The 16,852-nt window shown below is 38.2% G+C and overlaps 1 protein-coding gene across 2 annotated transcripts in view; it reads right to left on the minus strand.

The window, feature by feature from the left end:
• Positions 1-16,852, minus strand: part of LOC127625736 (paired box protein Pax-7-like) — a 69,647-nt gene that overhangs the window by 26,346 nt on the left and 26,449 nt on the right. For both annotated transcript variants that reach the window (XM_052101101.1, XM_052101100.1), the window contains exons 5-7: positions 14,735-14,934; positions 4,216-4,381; positions 3,618-3,814 (exon numbers count right to left, since the gene is read on the minus strand). In XM_052101101.1, the coding sequence (XP_051957061.1) occupies positions 3,618-3,814; positions 4,216-4,381; positions 14,735-14,934 (563 nt within the window). The remainder of the gene's footprint in view (positions 1-3,617; positions 3,815-4,215; positions 4,382-14,734; positions 14,935-16,852) is intronic.

The following is a 16,852-nucleotide window of genomic DNA, read 5'->3' on the forward strand; positions in this document are numbered from 1 at the left end:
ATGCTTTAATAAAATTATAAGCTTAACATTTCTACCGTTAAACCCTCCAAAAATTGGCCCCATTCATTTCCATTGTAAGTGCCTCACTGTAACTTGCTTTTTTGCTTTTTTTAAAGAAAAGTTTGGATGAGTCTACATTTTTTTGTGGTAATCAACATATTCAACAATGCTGCAAACTGAGGTTATCACGTTTTGAACCCGGAATATTCTTTAATGTTCATTTCAACATAAACATAAACATTTTAAAACTAAACGTTGTATATGTTAACATTAGTTCATGCAATATGAACTAACGTAGAGCTAACAATAAAAAATTTGTTTTTCATAAATTAAGCTGTAAAATATATTGTTACATTGTCAGTTCAAGATAGATAATTCATTAACTAAATTGAACAAATAGAACCTTATTAAAGTGTTTCCTAAAATGCTTCTTTTAAAGTTGATTTGCTTAATTTTTCCATGTTAAAATACTTTCTCCTAACCTCGTTGATTTGTAGGTTGATTCCCCGAAAAGTAAAAACACTATTGCTCTGTGGTGCTATCCTCACTTTGCTCTGTTTGTTTAAGAATCCTGACCAGCCTGAAACAGCAACATTGGCTCAACCAATGGTGTGAGTTTGGGGCGGGGCTGTCTGTTTTGACCAATGGAAGACGTCCATTTTAACCTTTTGAGTCATTCTTTTTGCAATTTCATTTGGGGACACTAGTGGTACAAAAATGACACATTTTACCTTTAACATTTAGCATTACTGTTATTCAAAGATAAAGAATAAGATGAGTAAGTGTACAGTAAAGTACACTTTGTATAGTCAACATGAATTTTTATTAAAACTTTCATCAAAGTTAGGTCAGGTTTGGTGATGTTTCACATGAGCACAGCAGATGCTCTTCCTCATGTGTGGTATGGAGAAATGTGGAGTTTTCGTGTGAAGGTTTTGCTATGACTGTGATGACTATTTGAAATGTGACTGAACTCTGGCTCTCCTGTCAGAAACTGCATTTATCTCCTCACAATGATAGTTGATGATTCTTCCATGTGGAATAGAGAAATGGAGGTCTTTAATCATCAAAAATAAGCAATTTATAGTGATTGATTCAGGCTTCCTTTATCTCAACTCTGTTTGTATTCCATAATAAGCTAATAAAAATGAATACAAATTAATAAGCATATATTGACATCCTCAATATTTTTATATACACTACCAGTGAAACATTTGGACACACAAATGCAAATAAAATATGGAATAAACACAAATGGAAATATAGGAACTATGTAGTGTCCAAAATATATATAATAAAATATGACAATAAAATAAATAAAAAAGCTTCTTTAAAGTATCCAACTTCATGAGATGCATCCTGAGATGCTTTCTAAACAGTATTGAAGGAGTTTCTCTATATAGGAATTTCTTGTCCTTCATAATACGCTCCAATTCATCAATTAAAAATAAATGGTAATAGTACAGTAAGGTTCCATTTATTAACATAAGCTAATAACATTAGTTATTGTTAAATAACAATAAACAACACTTTTACAGCATTTATTAATCAAGGTTAATGCTAATTTCAACATATAGTAACATTGGTTAATGCACAATGAACTAACAAGAACTAATAATGAACAATAGTATTTTTATCAACTAACAAAAATGTATAAATGCTGTAAATAAATAAATATATATTTATATTGTTAGTTCATGAGACCTAATGCATTAAGTAATGTTAACAAAAGGAACCTTATAGAAAAGTGTAACCAAATAATTAAATACAAAATAATATTTATTTTTATTATTATTACTGAAACATCCCCTTAAGAGTAAATGTGACATAAAATAACCAACTACAGTGTGCAAGCATCATTAGCCAATTTTCCTCAGTCCATCTGAAATTGCTTGTTTCATTTCCTTTTGATGTTGACCAATAATGTTTTTCAGAAAGAAAAATGACCACTGTTGAAAAGTGAATTAGCTTTCATAGAAAACATAAAATGCTTAAAAGTAAACCCAAAATAGAATACTGAAATCAATGATCCTCTTTAAAGCCTGTAATACCAATCCACGGCAATTTCCAGGAAACATTTACTATTTATTAAGTAAAATTATTTATGTGTGGCTGAAAAGGAAGCGAGACAGAGCATTCCCGTAGTGTTAAATACTCCCATTAATAGAAAAAAAGACCTCCATGTCTGCTGGTATTTACGGAGGTTTGGAGCGAAGGCATTAGTGCTCAAAGCCCCTGTGCCACGATTAACAATCTTGCTCACTGTAAGACGCCCATGTTATCCTTCCGACGTTCTAGTTACGAGGGGAAAAGCTCTTTTTTGTCGCCAAATCCTTAATTCTTTCTTCTCCCAGAAAAAAAAGCGGGTAATACGGAGAATGTTTCCCAATCTGCTTTGAGAGAGCTAGGGAGAGAAAAGGAAAGCCCCAATAAAACGTGTGTGAACGAAAGGGTAATTGTGGACAAATGCAGCATTGAAATTCATTTTCAACTCTTTACACACCATTTCAATCTTATTTTATGCTTGTTAGCCACATCTCGTTGGTGAGGGTCAGCAAGACTGCCCAATTTTGATGGATAATTGTGTATAATTCACTCCTTACATGCGATTTGCATCAATATGTATTATTTTTCATTGCTGGGCCCAGAGAAAGTCATCCTAAATACTTGTTATTGTGGACCAAATTGGGAAACTGGGAAAATTAGCATATTTTTGCAAATACACAACACCATCCTACACAACAAATGATCCAACACATCACACAGGAAAGAGAAGAAACTTCCAATAAAATTGTACCTATTGGCTCATACCACAATAGTTTTACCCTGCACAGGAAGAACAGCAAGGTAAAGTTAACTCTGACACCCTTCTCATTTACATTTAAATGTATACACAGTCAAACTGGATTTTGGTCTGGCCATTTTCAAACGATTTACAAAAGTTTCTCATCCACAATAAAATGTCTGAAAATGCTTAAATCCACATGATGCGCATGCGTGGCCCTGCGTCATTTCCATATACAATCTGAAACGCAATTGTCCTCGCGTCCCACCACCGGACAGCACATCCGAGGAAACTTCTAGTCGCCTTAACGTTCAACATTTATCTTTAACAGCGCTATCAAAGTAGCAGGTACTACAACGCTGCTACAACATGTGCCGCCATCTTGATTGTTTTGGGTTGAATGGATCACATGACTTCGTCACATGACAACAATACGTCTCCGTTTTCCCTGTCCACACTACAGCACGAAGACAGCGTTTTCAAATGTATCCACTTGGGAAAGCGTTACCGCTGAACTAAAACGCCATCTCAGTTTGGCCAAAATGTAGCTAAATAGTTTGTAGTTTTCAAACTAAAACGTATTAGTGTGGACGACGTGAAATTATTCTTGCCTCAAATTAAGTTCTCTTTTAAGTTACATTGAAAGTTGAAAGAGACTTTGGAAAGTTAACTAGATCTGTCCTTGGAGTAAAATATTTTCTTCTCTCTATGTCAGTGCAAAAATGTATTCAGCCAAGAAGTTAATGCTGGCTTAAAATTCTAGCATGTTCTTAATCTCTGAACCATGTCGACGTTCATTCAACGTTCCTTTCATGTTATTCTCTCCACTAACCTGTGGCGAGAGGCCGTTGCTTACGGGGTTCATGTGGTTGCCTGAAGCTGACGGGCTCATGAAAGTTTCGGAATAGCTGGAGAAGGTGTGGCGATTGGACGAGAGGCAGTAGGCGGAGCTACTGTCAGCCGAGAGCCCACCCTGATGCATGGAGGAAGGTGGGAGAGGTTGTGGCCGGTGTAACGTACCACTGCCATCTGAAAGGCAAACATAGAGGCAATGAGAATGAGACTAATACTTATTTACAATGTACCCTAACAAAAATATGAATAGCAATACCATGATATTTTGGATATCTACCATAGTAATATCGTTTTTTAGGACATGCACCATGGTCCTATGATGTTTATCGGACATGTACCATAGCAATACAATGTTTTTGGTCATGTAACAAAGTAACACCATGTTATTTGGATATTTACCATAGTATTACCATGTTCTTTGGACATGTAACATTGCTATACTATGTTTTTTGTACATGTATTCATTAATTTCCATGCTATTACCATCTGATACCATTGTATAGTACTTTTTGTAAATATATTGTTATTTAAGCATGTGTATGTCAACAGAGGGTTATGGATTTTTATATATTAACCTTGTGAGAGAGTAGTGCTGGGATACGTTGATTCTGGAAGCTGATAGGTGGGTAAGGTTGGCATTCCTGTTGGCGGGAATCCTCCAGGCAACAAGTGGTTGAATGCTGCGAGCTGATTGGCTCCTGCTTGTTTGCGCCACCTGGCTCTTCGGTTGCTAAACCACACCTGGAAAATGAAGAGGGAAATTAACATGAAGTGGAGTTTACAACACATTTGACTTTGGTAAAGTGGTGTATTTCCAATGAAAACAAGATATTTAACAAGAAAAACAAAAAGGCAGAGGCTTTATTGTATTGCGAACTGATTGGAGAATCTTTGTTACAAGTGGTTGGAGGAAGGGGTCAAAAATAAGAGGCGGAAACAAGTTCATTTACATGATTTTGGAACAAAAAGTGACAATTAATCATTCACAATATGACAGTGCAGTATTAAGAAAATAAATAGGGTACATTTTGATTTCAGTTTGACTTTTAAAAAGAGATAGTTAACATGCAGTTGAATGGGATCACCAGTATTATAGGCACAGGTTCATGGGTATGTGTGAGGTAGAGACTGCGTCTCTATGGGAAACGGCCTCTTAGCACATGGCAAGGTCCCTGTTGTTCTAGTTAAGTGGCTAAACCTGTGATCTGTATAAACAGGCCTCTCTGAACTGCCATCAGAGACGAGAGGTCGAAAACAGGTCAGAGGTAGCCCACACATCACCTCCACTGACATCTCGAGTATGTTTATCTACCTGACAGACACTTTAAAGGCAGTCTAGAGCACTTTTACTACAGTGCTGTTTTTGAAAGCACAATCTGGAAATGTACACACACAAATCATTTACATGTTATATATTGCTTAATATCAATATTTATTACATATATGGTTGAAATATGTGCCTTTACTGATAAATAACACAATTAATTAATTTTAGTAAATAATAAATATGGGTTTGGAACAACATAAGAGTGAATAAATGATGACATATTTGAATTATCCCTTTAAGTCACAACACCAACCAAAATAAGTTTCCACTTAAAACAGACTGACTTCAGACAGTTGTCTTTAAAAAAAAGGATAATTTGCACATTTTCAGTTTCTCCACCAAAACATGAATATTATTAGCCTCACTCAAAGGCTGTGCAGACAGCAGCCCGCTCTAATTCACAGGAAAAAGTCTAGAGCCATGCATATGTGAAAGGTTGAAGGACATTGATCTGTGCAATTCATTCACGTTTAATACACTGTCAGTGCAGTTCATCTATCGTTGTTTTTAAAACGGGCTGGTCCATTGTGCATCCAGATGAAAGGTGGGGACAAAGGCCTTTCAATACACCAGGCTGAAAAGTGTCCACAAAGAGTGGGCGTCCCTTCTTAAACACGCCTTTAAGAGCTCCACTTTCATGGTATGAACACAAGGACACACTCTATTCTGATGCAACGACTCCGTAGACACTCTACAAAACACACACTCGCTGGCCAATTCGTGCAAAGCGTTGCTTACATTGTCCATGTGCAAAACTGTCAGCCCTGCTTACAGCTAGCATCTCATTCAAATGACTTCAATAGATCACCAACGTTTGATGCGACTAAAGATGACTCTTACCCATCTGTCATGCGTTGGATTCAAATCTTCTTTCTTGCGTTCAAAAAGTAAAACCCCCGCTCTGGCTATCATTTTCTCAAAGGGTTGAGGAGAAAGTGTTTACCTCTTCAGTCTATCTCAAACTTAAACCTGGTGTTCCAGACAGATAAAGGACCTAGAACCGTGGTTTTACATCACATTTTTCTTGAGGACCCAGATTTAAAAGATAGGCCTATTTATTTTGTTATCCAAACTATGCATGATTATGTTTAGTTGCATTAAATTATTTTAATTTTGCTTTATTTTTCTAAAGTAAAATCTCACCAGCAATGAGGGAAACAAAAAAGGTAGTTAATATTTTTTTTGTTTATGCTCACACTTTTGAGATATAAACTTGCAATTGCGAGCTTTAAACTCACAATTTTGAGATATAAACTTCGCTGTCCTTTTCTGCATATTGCGGCGCCCTTTTGTGGCCCGTTCTGCATAACGCGGCGGCTCATTTTTGCTTATCGTGGCCCATTCAGCACATTTTGCGGACGCACCACCGGCCCTCTCGGTTCTCCCGCTGGTAAGTCCGCCCATGATCGGCCCCAAATTGTGTCAGTCCACCAGGAAAATGCCCGGTATGCCAGATTGCCAGTTTAGCCCTGCTTGTATCAGGACTTTAAAGGATTCAGATCTCTTTAATTGTTAAATTTAGTTGTAAGATATCAGTTCACTTTTCATTCACACAGTTATTGTTTTGGAACCCATTCAACTTAAATATTGTTATAATTTGTAAACAAAAATGATCCTTTCAATTTAAAACCCTCTGGCTTTTATTTTGATATTCTGAACTCTCCAGGAAGTCCTGTAAGTGTGACTGTTTGTAGGAAAGTTCACAGTAGTTTAATTTGCTTCTTATTCAAATTCTGGTAAAAATGCACCTCCGGTGCCGATCTAAATGCATATTATAAGTGAACCGAACTATTGAGCATCTACATCGGAGATGTTGTTGGTGAGTAGCGCTCAAATATTGTGCATGCTGTGAAGGCTAAAAATAGCTGCGAGTGTGTGTGTGTGTGAGCGTGTATTTATCACTTTGTGGGGACCAAATGTCCCCATAAGGATAGTAAAACCCGAAATTTTTGACCTTGTGGGGACATTTTGTCGGTCCCCATGAGGAAAACAGCTTATAAATCATACTAAATTATGTTTTTTGAAAATGTAAAAATGCAGAAAGTTTTCTGTGAGGGTTAGGTTTAGGTGTAGGGTTAGGTTTAGGGGATAGAATATAAAGTTTGTACAGTATAAAAACCATTATGTCTATGGAAAGTCCCCATAAAACATGGAAACACAACATGTGTGTGTGTGTGTGTGTGCATGTGTGTGTGTGTGTAAACAGAGCAGCGCCTGTTTGGAGCTGTGCATACAATATATTTACTTATTAAACACAGCCTTTTGTGATTCACAGAGCTATCACACATCTTCAAGTGGCTTTGAATAAAGAGCATGAGTCATATGAACTGCTTTAATGGTGTTTTTATCGTTCTTTTATGTCATTTTTGGAGCTTGACAGTAACAAACATGACTAAAACAGTATTGGATTTGGATTGGGGTCGTCGGAGCGATACCCGATCCGTCTAAAAACATCAGTTCGGAGACGATACAGATCCAGGTATCGGATCAGTGCATCATAGTTACAACTGAGATATAAAGCCGAAATTGTGAGAAATAACTTCACAATTGCAAGATATAAACACAATTTTGAGGTATAAACTCTCAATTATGAGAAATAGTTGCAGTAGCAATAGTCGCAATTTTGATATAAAGCTGCAATTGTGAGAAACAATGTTGCAGTTGTGAGAAATAAAGTCACAATTGTGAGCTGTAAACTCACAATTTTTTCATATAAACTCACAATTATGAGAAATAAAGTCACAGTTATAAGATTTAAACTCGCAATTACAAGAAAAATTAGAAGTTGCAATATCCACAACAGATATAAAGCCGAAATTGTGAGAAATATCATCGCAGTTGTGAGAAATGTAGTTGCAATTACCAGAAATAAAGTCACAATGTTGAGATGAGATAAATTGTTAAAGGTGCTCTCAGAACTTTTGTCTTTGTGGGATCTTCAGCATCATTCAAACTCAATAGTTTTCCGTTTCAGATGCCATTGTACAAATTCTCTATTCACAACCAGCCAGGAATAATTAAATCCCTGAGTCAAAGTGTCCAATAACAGTTACTGAGATTAAGAGAATAGTATTCAGCTGGTCATGTGATTCTGACATCGCAGCCCCCATGAAGGGACTCTTTCCACGTAGAATAAAACAGCTTTTATAAAGTTTCTGATATGACTTAAGTCTTCATCTCATGTGAGTGGTCATGATTTTAGATTCATTTCTTTAGAAGTAAACCTTTTTAAATTAGGAAAATACTGATTACACCTTTAAAAATAAAGTCACAATTGCAAGATATAAACTTGCAATTTGCAAAATATGACTTTATATGAAAGAATGACCTTCTAATTTTTTTTTTTCCCATGGCAGGATCAAGCTTCCATATTTATCCCTATGAGAACAGATCTTTTTTGGGTTGAAACCAGTTTAGTAAAAACCCTAGAGTGATGGTGTTGTGTCCTATAGAAGCCCTGTAAATGTATGTGGTTTGATTTGAACTAATATCCTACAGGGATTGGACAAACAGTTTGCCTGAGCCTGAAGTTGGGAAATGGTAGAATGTTTTGTCCATCCCCCACAACTCCAAAAGTGTCACGCTCTGCTGTGCCCCTTGACCCCTGCACCCCATTCTCCACCCTTCTACCCTTTCATCTGGATGATTTCTACCTTTTTTCTTCTGCTATAAAGAGCAGATATTGTCCTGCGTGACAGCACCAAGAAAAATTTTATCGTTCAGAGGTAGCTCCTTCACGGTTTAGAAGACTCAAGTTAATGTTTCATTTAGATATCAACTTTGTCTCAGATGTTTCCCCCCACAGTTGCTTGTAAAAATTTTCAAAAAGCAAAAATCCTAACCTAAAGTCTTAATTTGCTCTCCTTGTAATCTCATTGCAGTTTAAGAGAATTTAGATGTATTTTTGTATTTTTTTCAGAACAAAATCTGTTTTTTAGTATTATTATTTTTTCTATAGGAAGATGCAACCGTTTATCTCCTTAAACGGTGGCTTGTATCTTCCCTGACTTTTATGTTTGATCTTTTCCCTTCACATTCATCCTATCAAACACAAACTAATCTCTGCACAAATGCAAGACCACACAATCTATATAATATGCATAACGCTATGACAATTCTTAAGGAGATTTTAGATTCATCTCTCTCTCTCTGTCATGCTCTCTGTTTCATGCGCTGCTAAAACGAAGGCTGCAGATCTTGTGGCTTTATCATGTACTCCGCGAAGTCTCGTGTCTGCCTTAATCACACCCGGAGCCTGTGAAGCATATCTGAATGAATTTGCAGCATGCCTTTGAAACAAACGTGGTGTCACTGAGGTACACAAGTTAACTTAAATGCCAGTGGCCCATTTCTCTATCAAGTTAAAGTCAGCAAACACTGAGCCTAAATGTGCCTAAATCAATACAGTCCTGTTTTGAGCAGGGAGAGTTGCGTCAGTACAGACCTTGGTGCCTTGCAGTGTGTGTGTGTGTGTGTGTGTGTGTGTGTGTGTAGGCACATTCTAGTCATACCCTTTGAGCTGGACTTGGAACCTAATCACAAAGTCACCTTGAACAGCCCCAGATTCCCAGTCTTGTTCGCTGCAATCCAGCCTAATTCCTCCACTGAGACAGTTCTCGTCCTAGCTGCACAAAAACCCACTTGAGAAAGAACTTCAGCACTGTCCATTGGAACACTCGCCTTTTAATGAGGGGAGATGGTGAAACAATGGGTCTGATATAGCCATGATATTATGTAATGAAAGGAATGTTTAACCCAAAAATGAAAGCATTGTTTAGAATCTGTTGTGAATGCTGTCGCTGTGTCCACACAAGTCTGGGGAGATTTGTGTTTACTGTAAACACCTGTCACGGATGAATCTGTGTGCACTTTCCATCTTTTATGCAATGTTTCTCACTCTGGAAAAATATGAAATGAAAGTGAATGAGGCTGACAGTCACCAATTTTCTGCCTACCATCTTCTTTTGTGGTCCACAGAAGAAGGTCAAATGGGTTGGATCATGAGCGTTAGTAAATTAAAACAGAATTGACATTTTAGGTGAACTATGTGCCATCATTTAAAGTCTGTGAATATGAATAATGAATAGCAGGGCATAACCAAAATTTTTTGGGTGAACTAGCACTTTAAGACCAAGTCACTGGCAGCAACTATCACTCATAAATCTAACAGGGTGTTGGATCATGTCTCCACACCCCTCGTATACAACAACAGTCTCCACTCAAACCTGTTTCTTCTTTAGCAAAATGTTGTGATGGGATGGTTTTAAAAAGGCATGGGCCGTTCACCTAGTGTTTGAAAGGAATAAATATTAAACAAGGGTGACATTGTTTTTTTTATACCAACAAATGCAATTTAAACCAACTTTGGTCTAATAAGCAACTACATCAAACAACCATTTTTCTCTTTCTTCGATGGCCTGTTTGAACTCTCTCTCTCTCTCTCTCTCTCTCTCTCTCTGTCTCTCTCTCTCTCTCTCTCTCTCTCTCTCTCTCTCTCTCCCTTTCTCTCTTCCAGACTGGCACTATGCTAATTACCATTGCTGGGAATGCGAATTGCAAAAAAGGAAAGTGGGATTACTAAGATAAGTATCAACAAATACAAAGAGGCTAAAAGAAAGTCATTTAAATTCTAATAAAACAAAAGTGTCAGAACATTCACACTGAATTCTCTCATCAATTTTGTTCAATACAGTGTTCATAAATCCTATTTATTCTATTATGGTACACAAGCTAAGACTCACAGGAACTGAGCTGGGTGGGATTTTGTCACAAGCTTTCTCCTGGTCTTGGAATGAAAGAATATGCTGGAATATTCTGCCTAATGGAAGTTTCATCACCATTAGAAACTTAACGAACACTTATAAGAATACTTAAGTTATTGTAACACTTGTAATGTTATTAATTGTTAGAAACAATTACCTTAAAATCAAGCCTTAGACATTGCATGTGATGACCTCATGGATAAGGAACATTTTGCAGTGTGAACTACCTTTATACACATATGTATATCTATGATAAAGACTGCTACAAACTATAGAGACAAATGGCTTGGTTACATAACATCATTAAAATATGTTAGTGTCTTCACAGTGTATAGTAAAAAACAAAATCTGTCTTACCCATTAATCTACTTATTTTTGGACTTAACATGCTCAATATATGCAACCATACCATGACCAACACCTCAACAAAGTACACAAAACGGCCTCCTCTAGCAGCTTGCTAGCATTAGCTCAAGTCTCAGTAAGAGAGCAGCTAACTTAGTGCCAAATTGATTTCTATGCTTTATATAAAGGAAATACTTACACCCTATTAGATGCAAAATGCATGCAAAATGCTTGTGAAAGGAGCAGCGTGGCTCTCGTATGATTGCTAACTGAAATGGAGCTCTTAGAAACTTCAGCCTGATTAAGAATCTAATGTAATTTACTTCATAGTTGTTTAAAGTTGATTTATGGCCCTCACTAGCCTCTCTGGATCTAGCCTCCTTTTGTATAATTTCTGTTTTTAATAGATGGTTGAAGGTTCTCCCCTTGTTTCATGGCTAATTCTTCAGAGAAATGGCAACAAACGATTCTCCTCATGCTAACAGTCAGAGGGGTAGCTTGACTTAATTTAATGTCAGAAGACATTTATGTGGACCTTGTTCAAACTCATGGAAGGCAAAACAGCAGGACTATGAGGCCAAAGAAAGAAAGATTCTGCTGGGCTATATAACTGTCATAACCTCTTAGAATCCTCTTGGCCATCACACCAAACTAAAACTGATTCAGGTGAGATATGGTTCAGATTCTGTGATTTGTCAAACAGTGCAATAAAACCACAGTGGGTCCAAGGAAAGCTAGGGTAATTGGGCATTAGAGACGTGCTAAAGTCTTGATAAAGATGGATAGCTTGGAGATCTTCAAAGGATAGATCTGACTAAAGGTTGTGTACTGCTGGAGGTCAAGTTTGGAAAAGCAAGCAGCTCTCCAAGCTTATTGGGACAGATATTACTCCTATCTGTTTACCTTTATTCGACTGTACACCTTCAGTGACTATGAAATTCTGATGCAGATACTGTTGGTTTGAGAAATAGGTGTTATCCCTTTAAATTAATTACTAATTGAGAAATAACTTCACCTTAGTAAGTAAACACTAACTTATAAAAGGTAAACACAAGTTTCTCAAAACCATGGGGTTGTGAGGCCAAGTGGTTAAAGATTTGGGCTTACAAACAAATGGTTGTAGTATCATATCCTGCAAGAGATGATCCACGAGGTACCACCATTGTGCCCTTGAGTACTACAGTTGGATTATTTGTGTATGTGTATCAGTGACTCCAAGACTGGAGAAGGAAGGCTGTCTAACATGCTTAAAGTCTGGAGTGGGTGATCCAGGGGTGGAGAGGCTCCTCTCTTGGCCCCTGTCTCACCCCAGTGTCCTCTACTCCACTCCCCACTGCTGGATGGGTCTGCACAGCTGTAGCGGAGCAGGTCGCCAGCCAGGCCAAAGGTCTGAACTCACTCTTGCCTCTGAGGAATCTCTATACAGAAACCTGCCGGCATACCCAAAGCAGTGGGAACTTATGTAAAATGCCTGTCCAGTTGCTGCACAACTTGCATTCTGGTCTTGCATTCTTGCCATGAAACAGCATGTCATATTTTATTAGAACAATTTGCCAATGCAGCTGCCATAAATTGGCATGTACAAGCCATGGAATGTTTTGTTGGGGTTCATGCCAAACTGTTTTTGGTGGGTTAAATGCATCACCAATGCACTTATATGTTGGTCTAATGGGAGGTCAAAGAGTGATTTACAATGAACTGCACCATTACAATGAATGTCCCATATTGAGTATTCTAGCAGACTGGCTTCTTTAACTAAGCCAAAGCGAGTCAATGACAAAACCACACATGAAATCCCTATATGGAGGGGGTTTCTTAGGGGAGGGGAAGAACTTTCACAATAGACTATACAGAGAATGGCCCATTCCCCCTACACACTGAACCGAGCAGAGAACAACATTGAAGACCTCTGGCCATTATTTAGTTTGCTTAACCAGAGTCACTTTCTGAGGGTGACCTTTTCAGAAGATGTAGTTTGAGTTGACCTTCTGTAGCTTTTCAAAGTGTTTCAGAATTAAATTATGAGAAAATTTGCATTAACAAATTATATCCATGACTCAAATACACCAGATTTTCCCATGATATCCCTTTAGTTCTATTACACGAGAGAACGTAGGTAAATGTGTCCTTTGAGTTTATTTAGCCTTGTTTGAGTTTATATCTTGTCATTTACATCAGTAATGATAAATACGCCAAGCACACTCCAGGGGATTCTTGCATTGCCAAGAAATGTACAACTGACCTACAAATATGGCTCATTGGTTGCTATAACATGCTGGAACAGAAGATGCATGTGTTCGACAGCCATGTGCATTTCCATTGAGCACTTAGAGGCACTTTTTACACACCCTCAATCCAATGACCATTATAATCACTGTTAAGGCTCATAGAGTACAATCTGGAATTTGTACCCGTACCAAAATAGAAATGGGATTCTTACTGATGAGACAGGACCCTACTTAGCACATTTATTTACTCAGTATTTTCCCTGCTCATCATTAAGATTTTGCTGTTTAAAAAATTATTAATGCCTTTTAATGCTCTAGAGGTTATAGCAGACATCTCAAACAAGCCAACAGTCAATGCAAATCGGTCCCCTGAACACATCAAGTGTGAAATATTGCAAGAGCACAGGCATAGCATAAATCTTTCAACATTCTCCAGTGATTGTGGAAGCAACCATTTAGGCACATATGTCTTCTTCCCTGAGGGCTCTGAGACAGACAAAGACATATGTTGAATCAGTTACCCTGCAGAAATATTCGTTCTGACGGGGAACCTAAGTGTAGGTAGCCGGGATCCATGGAGTCCAAGGAAAACATATAGGATGAAACTTTGGAGAAACCTATACCCCAACCCCCAACTTCTCCATTTTTTACAAGTGCTTAATTGATTAACATTGTTGTCAGGCCACAGAGTCTCCAGAGAGCCCAAGAGTGATCCTTTCTGATATTTAGAGGGATTTACAAGTAGCGGCCAGCTTTCAAGTGCTGGGAAGCGATAGTCGGCCAAGGGTAAGAGATGAGGAATCCATGAGGAATGCAGTTTGTCTGTCGTTCTTTCTTCCCTTCTCTTTTTCCCCATCCTTCTTTTCGTCTCCCACTAGCTGCGAGTGCAGCTGCTGCTATAATTCTGCTGTATTTGCTTTTGGATGTTACATAAAACTACAGGCTTCACAAGCTATCGGGAAAAGTCCCAAAGACTCCAACTGACATCTGACCAAGAGTGATGTATTCCCAAAGGGGATGGAAGGTCAAACAATTAGTCTGCTGAATAAACAAATAGAACAAAACTATAAAAACATTTTTTTTTTAAATCCATATGCCACTCAGATGCAACGATTGACACATTTTGAGGTCAATTGCAAATGATTTAATTGCAGAACTGTCCAGGGGAGAGAAACATATCACTGCACGTATATTATTGTCTACTGGAGGCATATTGGATTACAAATGCTAATCGAAGAGTTCAACCTTTAGGAATTTCTCTACCACGAATCAAATTCTTGTGATGAATCCTTTACCTATTGCATAGATCACCTAATATATCTCACATACCTTCATTTGTAGTTCTCCAAGTTATTCTCATTGACTTACCTAATTGCTTTAAGACAATAAATGAGTGTTTGCATTTGATGGAGTGTGAGTAAGTGTATCTCACCTGTACACGAGCCTCGGTCAGTTTGGTCCTCTGTGCCAGCTCTTCTCTGGTATAGATGTCGGGATAGTGTGTTCTCTCGAAGGCCTTCTCTAGTTCCTCCAACTGTTCGGCCGTGAAGGTGGTACGGCTGCGTCTCTGTTTCCTCTTTAAGGGTAGGTCTGGCTCTGACTCAATGTCTGAACCTTCATCTGTGCGATTACCTGCAGTAGTCAAAAAACACATTTTGGAAATAAGTCCTTGAGAGCTTTTAGGCATCAGTACAGTTTTTAAATCCTGCCCACCTATTCATTCTTCATATTTAAAGGCATTTTAAAAGGAAATATGGCACATTATGTATCTAAATTTAACCTACAGCTATTGAAAATTTTAGCTATCATCTTTAAGTGTTAGCCCAGTAAGCATGTGAGCAGCGCACCACAAATGTTTAAGAAAAAAGCCATCCTAAAAGCTGAGACAAGCTATCATGCCGATATTAATGCCCCTGTTATCTCTACATGTCAACAGAGCACTAGATGTAATTTTATTGGGTCTTATTCATATGTGAGAAGTCTTCAGACACATAATCCTGCCACTGAGCCCTGGAGAGGCCTGAGGGACGTAACTGTGAGGGTTAGGGTAATCTACAGCAGACACCTTGCACAAGCACGTCCGCTTTATTCTCTCTGTAGCGGCCTAAGGCTAGCTCCTAAAAGCAAGTGTTTGAAATAAGAATGTATGAAACTTCTGGCCCATTGAATCCCGCTTTTTGTGTTTCAAGCTAGTGTACAAAATATATTACAACATATTTTACATTACTTTTTTCAAGCATGCAGTCAAAGACAAGTGCAGATCGCAGTTGGCAGTTTGCATTTTAGCCAGAGGAGTATTTCCACAGCACAAAGCCAAGCAGTTTGACGTTTGAGCCAAGAGAAGCGCTTGTAAGGAGAGATACAGAGTGCGTTAAGATATATTACTGAAATACATTACCATGATAATTGACTCTAAAATTGCATCATACTTTATTTGTTAGCCACCTCTGCATATCTATTCACAGCAGCAGAAAGCTTGTGAAAGGTCCTGTCACAAAAAAAAATTAAAATCACACTTCAACATTTGCTTTCTTAAAACGCACGAGTGCAAACAAGCAGCGTGGCATGTGAGTCTTGCTCCGGGCCCTTTGGTCTTGCATCATCCATGGGGGAAAGACAGAAAGAAGGGCTCCAAACACCTTCCCCCGCAACGCCACAGCTGCCACAGCAGAGACAAATCTCTTTTGAGCCTTCGTGTGCGCTCTCTGCCCACTGCTGATCAGCAGGTTCCTGCACCCTGGACCACTTCACATGAGTTTTACTGTGTCTCTGTTCCCTTTCGCCCGCCAATCCCGAGCCTGATCATCTCTCTCAAATCCCCATCTGCCAGGGACTCTTCTGGGGCTGATAGACTGCCAGGAAAAGAGGTTACAAAAAGGCCTGTGGGAGTGCGCAAGTGTGTGTCTATTAGTATGTGTACAGGCCTGAAAGTATGTTTATGCATACTTGCATATCCATACATCTATTCTTCTTGGGGGATGTGCCAGTATTTACTGCAGTGAAATGGACAATTGCACAAAAACCGCCACTTTCGCAAGGCAACTGTTTTAATAAAAGCCAAACCAAAATGTACTGACGGGCAAGTAAATTTATGCATGATTGCATATCCATGCTTCCATACGTCTGGGTGTGTGTGTGCAAGTATTATGTGTACAGAAATCGAAAAAAAGAAGAAAAACGCCCTTTCCCACATGTCAACTGAACAACTGTATCAATAAAAAGATTAACTAAACTGTAGACGTGCTAGTAAATTTGTCTATGCTTGTGTATCCACACGCATCCGTTCTTTTTGGTGCATGTGTAAGAATTTAGTGCATTGAAATCGACAACTGAAGAAAAACAGTCACTTCCGCAAGGCAACTGTATGAATAAAAAAGACAAACCAAACTGCAAACCAAGATGTGCAAGTAAACTGGTGCATGCTTGCATGTCCACAAATGCATTCTTCTTGGCACATGTGCAAGTATTTTAATAGCTAAATGGAAAATAGAGGGAAACAACATCCTCCGCAATGCAAATGCATCAATTAAAAACACACCGTTTGTGCTTG

The sequence above is a fragment of the Xyrauchen texanus genome, chromosome 32, assembly GCF_025860055.1.
Source record: "Xyrauchen texanus isolate HMW12.3.18 chromosome 32, RBS_HiC_50CHRs, whole genome shotgun sequence".
In the NCBI taxonomy this organism is placed as follows: Eukaryota; Metazoa; Chordata; class Actinopteri; order Cypriniformes; family Catostomidae; genus Xyrauchen; species Xyrauchen texanus.